We start from the raw sequence: 6,141 nt of genomic DNA on the forward strand, positions 1-6,141 counted from the left end.
AGCTAGAAATCATATATTTTACCCAACATCATATGTAGGGTGTGAAAGCAAGACAGCAGGAGGACTCAAGGATGACTGACTGTAGGTGGCTCAAACTTTGCAGGTAAAATGAATTCAGATACATATTTGAATGTGAAATAAAAATAGTTTCTCCAAGGAAAAACATGGCCAGAAGTAGTTGTTTCAAGCTGTAACATCTGAAGATTCTAGTCTAATGTGGTATGTATTTTTCTATGTTTGTCAGCCACGTAAATGCTTTGTCTTGTTGAAAGTTCTACATAATGCCAGAAACTTCAAAAACTGCCTTTCCTCTGGTGAAATTTCCAGCTTTATCTATTTTTCTCAACTGAACATCTGTCTCTTTCATTGCAGGGCCCTCACTGCATCATGTCTATTATCAACACATCACAGGTTGAAGTCACCACCTTCTTTTTGGTTGGGATGCCAGGGCTGGAATATGCACACATCTGGATCTCCATCCCCATCTGCAGCGCGTATGTTCTTGCTCTTCTGGGAAACTGTACCATCCTTTTTGTCATCAAGACAGAGCCCTCCTTGCATGAGCCCATGTACTATTTCCTGTCCATGTTGGCCCTGTCTGACTTGGGTTTGTCCTTATCCTCTCTGCCCACCATGTTGAGGATCTTCTTGTTCAATGCTCCTGGAATTTCTGCCAATGCCTGCTTTGCCCAGGAATTCTTCATCCATGGATTCATGCTACTGGAGTCCTCAGTGCTCCTGACCATGTCATTTGACCGCTTTCTAGCCATCCACAACCCCCTGAGATATAGCTCCATTCTTACTGCTGTCAGAGTTGCCAAAATAGGGCTAGTATTGTCCTTTAGAAGCATCCTCCTGGTTCTCCCCTTCCCCTTCACTTTGAGAAAGTTGCAATATTGCCAGAAAAGCCAATTATCCCATTCTTACTGTCTCCACCAAGATGTTATGAAGTTGGCCTGTTCTGACAACAAAATTGATGTCATCTATGGATTTTTTGTAGCACTTTGTGGTATGGTAGACTTTATGTTCATCTCTGTCTCTTACTTCCTGATCCTCAAGACTGTGCTGGGAATTGCATCCCAGAAGGAGCAGCTGAGAGCCCTCAATACTTGTGTTTCACACATCTGTGCCGTGATCATCTTCTATCTGCCCATCATCAATCTGTCCATTATCCATCGCTTTGCTCGGCATGTCTCTCCTCTCTTCAAAGTTCTCATGGCAAATGTTCTCTTACTTGTGCCTCCACTGATGAACCCAATTGTGTACTGTGTGAAAACTCGGCAGATTAGAGTTAGAGTTGTGGCTAAGTTATGTCAGAAGTAGGTACAACACTGATGTATAATAAGACACATAGTGACAGGTTGTCTTAGGGAAGATTTCAACCTAGTTTCAAAGAACCTAATATTTGACAGAAAAGACTCATTAATATAATTTTTGTCATTATTATCAAATTGATTTCATTCACAAGTAATATGGAGTAAGATGTAAATAGAAATGGTAACAGGCAGTACATACCTTGAGTTCTCTCCATTATGGGGTACAGGGAAAAGTCAGTTGTCAGGATAAAAATAGATGTTTTATAATGATTCTATGTTAAGAACAAAAATGGTAATATATATCCTCCTTACAGAAGTAGCTTCCTCATCCTTCAAATGAATTCCATCTATATGTATTTCATCTTCTCACTATCTTTATTCAGCAACCCTATTATACAGAGTGATGCAAAAATAGGTTTCCAGTTGTGCATATGCAAAACACACTTTATCTTACCTTATTATTTATTAGTTATTGTATTACTTTCCATCCTAACTGTAAACCTATTTTTTGCCCCTACCTTTGTGTCATCAGCACTTCTCTAGTTAAATATTGTAATCACCTCCAAGTTTCTACATATCTGCTCTTCCTACTTTCTAACTATGCCAGGCAAGAGTTGTGCCTTCAAAATGAAAATTAGATGATGTGATGTCTCTTGTATATAGGACTCTTTATTTTTTGGAGAATAAAATTAAAGCAATGAACTACATACTACAAGATTACACATTGACTGGATATTCTCTACATCATCAACAAAAATAATTATTAAATTCCACCCCCTTTGACCTTTGTATATTTGGGGAATTCATAGATCTCTTTGCTTCTTGTGACTTTTCACATCTGATCCCTTTTCTTATGACTTCTTTTCATACTCATTTTTATCCATTGTTTTGTTAAGTTTTTATTATATTTCACTGTGGAATACAACCCTAAATCCTCAGTTCTAATTATGACCCTCCCTTTAAAAATTTAATCTTTATTATATTTTTCCATTACCATTTAGTCTCTTTATACTTCCCTCCCCCCATTGATTACTACACTGTTGCCCATGTCCATGAGTCCTTTTTCCGTTTTGCTCTACCATTCCACCCCCTAACCTCCCAATCCCCGTGAGCTGTCATCCTGTTCTCCATGTATGAGTCTGTTCCCATTTTCATTGTTAGTTCAGTTTGTTCATTAGATTCATCATTTGAGTGAAATATGTTATTTGTCTTTCTCTAACTTGTTTATTTCACTTAGCATAATGTTCTCCGGATCCTTCTTTTAAAAATCTCTTTTATAGTTAGTTTATATGTTTTCTTTTTTTGTTTGTTTATTATTATTTGCAATGACAGATATAATTTGTTTATTTCATTTTCCCTTTACTTTCTGAATAAGGTGTATAATCAAGAATGGTAAATTTTATCTACTTTATTTATCTCTGTGTACCTAATGTCTAGCATATTAATCCCAGTAAATAATCTCCAATAAATAATTTTTATTGAGTGAAATACAAATAAATAATTATTCTTGAGTGAATGTATAATAAGACTATATTTGGGGGAAAAAAGGAAATTGTTGAAAAGTTCGGAAATACTCTATACAGATGTAATACAATTTTCTTAAGTGTTATTACAAAGGTAGGCATAACACAAATGTCCAAAGATTTTAAAAGAAGAAAATATAATATGGGATTAAGGAGGAATTTATTGTCTGGGTTTTGATGGGTGACATAAAGTTCAATTTACCTTCCTAATATGATGTCAAAACCTTGCAGACCATAGATCAAAATTTTAATCTTTTCTTATGTCCACTTATTGACATGTCTTTTCCACAAATCAGAGCAATTCTTGTCTCCTATATTCATGTCTTCAGTTAAATCAGGAAGCGGATTCTGTAAGTGTCAAATGCTCAATAATTAATAAGTAGCCCATGACTGGAAGGCACCTCAGGATTAATGAGAACTTTTTAGAGACATAAACATAGCTTTTGAAACTCTAACATATACAATGTGTGCTTCTTGCATTTTCAAGCATATTTTTGTTTTACTTTAACATTAACCTGACTTTATATAAAATATTCCTGTCTATTTTTTCAGTTAAAGATATTGAGGCTCTGAGAAATTAACTCCATGAACTTCACACAGACAAGAAATTAAGAGCTGGGATTCACATCTTTCTTTTATACCCCATGGTGGTACTGTGTTAGCTATATTTCAGCTTTTGCATTCAGGATTGTATCTGTTTCCACAATGTTATCTTATAACAGGAAATTATAAGGGGCTAGAAGTTGATCTGTGTCTTGAGTGCATAACCCATGTAAAAATTTCACAGGGAGCCTGTGAGTATAGACAATGAGTTACCTGCTTCAAAAGCACAATGGTGAGGCTGGTATAAGATAGACATTCCCATTCCAATAAAAAATAAATTGAAAAGCAAGAGGTCACAGATGCCAAGAAATCTGGAACACAGTAGGAAAAATTTGGTTAGATTTTAAGGCTTCAGAATGGGTGTCTTTTGCTTGATGTTTTGATCTCCAGGCCTACCAGTGTGTCATTATTGCATTTTGGGCCCATGTTGCTTCAACCCTAGGTATTGGCAGACTGTTCCACTGAAATCAAGGAAGTGACTCTGCCCTTTGAAACCAAAGAGGATAGAGCCCTTTCCCCCAAACCTTTGCTCTCTGGGCCCTTGGTAGCCTCGGAAGCACTGCCAATCTGTGAACAAACTTTGGGTTCATTCTTCTCTTTTTTGAAGGTTAACATATGTTCACAGCTTAGTAGCTCCACTGGCTAGACCTGTACCCTTCCAGAAGTTTGACACTTCTCCTTCCTTCTGTCCTATTTCCATCCCAATTGGTAGGAACTGACAATATTTTTGCTGGAATATACTTCTCAAAAAGCCTTTTGGCCTCAATGCAACTCACAGTGTTCCAAGTCATCAGCCAGGAAGGTCCTCTACAGATATTCTCTAGATAACTACATCTCAAAACAACCTTTGCTAAAGTGGATGATGGATGCAGGAGTCACACCGATAATTCTTTAGCAGGAGGTTGTCCAGACACACCCTTGATGCTGTCTATAGAAGACATATTTTTTTTCATTTTTTTGCAAATGGATAGGCTCAGAATTTTCCAAATCTTCAAGTTGTATTTTCTTTTGGTTTAACAACTTCTTCTCAATTTATCTTTCTCACAATTTACTCTCAGTAGCAAGCAGAAAATAGACTGTACCTTCAAAACTTAGAAATCTCCTCAGATAAACAGTCAGTTCATCATTTACAAATTCCACTTTCCACACAACTCGAGAACACAATTCAGCCAAGTTCTTAGGCATTTAATGTCAAGAATCATCTTTTTTTCCATTTTCCAATAACATTTTTCATTGTTTCTCTCAGACCTCACCAGATAACCTTTAATGTTTATACACTTCCAACATTCTCTTCACGATGATACATGTATCAAAATTCCCTAGGACAATACGAAATTTCTCTTCATCTCCCTTTTTTTCTTTTTGGTCTTCACCTGCATTGCTTTTATATCTGTATTCCTGGCAAAAGACTCTTCAAGACAATCTAGCTTTTTCTAATAAGGACCTCAACTTTCTTTTACCTTCTACTCATTACCTACTTCCAAATTCACTCCAAAAATTTTAGGTATTTGTTACAGCAACACCTCACTCTCTTATTCAAAAATATGTGTTAATTTCCTAGGGCTGCCATGTCCATTAGCACAGACTGGGTGGCTTAAACATCAGAAATTTATTTTCTCACAATTCTGAAGGCTAGAACTCTGATATCAAAGTGTTGACACAGGTTGCAGCTCCTGAGGACCAAAAGGAGGATCTTTTCCAGGCTTTTTTTCCCTGACCTTGAAGATGGTCATTTTCTTTATGCATCTCCTATAAAAGAAAGTTTCAACACTGGACATTTGTTAAAACTGCAATGCAGGTTTTATTCAGACTGCTGGAGTCAGGGAGAGAAACTTCAATATAGAACTGAGCTCAGCTCCTTTGAAACAATAGGTGAGAAACTTGAAATGCTAGGGCATTCGTAAGGAAAAGTATTGAAAGACATTAGAGTAAGGAGTGATTTGGTCACCTGTGTTTAAGAGTGCTTATTGAAGTTAGGCTTCTACTCTCTCACAGAGACTAGGAAACAGGGTCCATATCTTTCATGATGATTGAACTTTAAAGGGATGGCTCCCAGGTCCTTGAGAAAGGCATTTCTGAGAGTATAGAAGTCATTTCTCAAAGAGACAGACAAAGGATTTGCAATTGCAAAGTTTCTAAAGAAAAGGCAGAACAGGGGCCAATAGTTAGGTCTGGGCTGAGATAATCAGTAAATTCTTTTATGAAGGCTGACCTTTCTCAAGCACACATTTTAAGAGAAATAGGCATCATTATGCAGAGATACAGCTTTGAGTTGATAGAAGCCATGCTGGTATTTGGTGAAGACAGAGCTTTTCTCACTCTTCATATTGACTTCCCCTTATGTGTCTCTGTGTCCAAATTCCTTTCCTTATCCAGATAACAGTCATGTTTGATTAGGGCCTATTCTAATGATTTCATTTGACCTTACTGACTTCTTAAAGACCCTATCTCCAAATAAGGTCACATTCTCAAGAGCTGAAAGTTAGGACTTAAATACATATGAATTTGGAGAAGGAAACAATTAAGCCCATGACAACATGCTTTCCATCCATTCCTTTATTAAATAATATTCAATGTGTTTATTTGAAAATCAAAATATTCATTTATTTGACATTGATTGGTTTGACAGACTCCTTGCTGGTATGTGTCCTGACATTCACATTGCCATTTCCTTTTTATCAATTAAAACAAGCCATTAC

At 36.6% G+C, this 6,141-nt stretch overlaps 1 protein-coding gene across 1 annotated transcript; it reads left to right on the forward strand.

The window, feature by feature from the left end:
• The first annotated feature begins 387 nt into the window (after positions 1–387).
• LOC123819314 (olfactory receptor 51A4-like) lies at positions 388–1,323 on the forward strand. The gene has a single exon (XM_045839624.1). It carries the CDS (start codon positions 388–390, stop codon positions 1,321–1,323), a length of 936 nt encoding a protein of 311 aa, XP_045695580.1.
• The last annotated feature ends 4,818 nt before the right edge of the window (positions 1,324–6,141 follow it).

Source organism: Phyllostomus hastatus, unplaced genomic scaffold, assembly GCF_019186645.2.
Source record: "Phyllostomus hastatus isolate PE091 unplaced genomic scaffold, TTU_PhHast_1.1 phas_contig_304, whole genome shotgun sequence".
Taxonomy (NCBI): domain Eukaryota; kingdom Metazoa; phylum Chordata; class Mammalia; order Chiroptera; family Phyllostomidae; genus Phyllostomus; species Phyllostomus hastatus.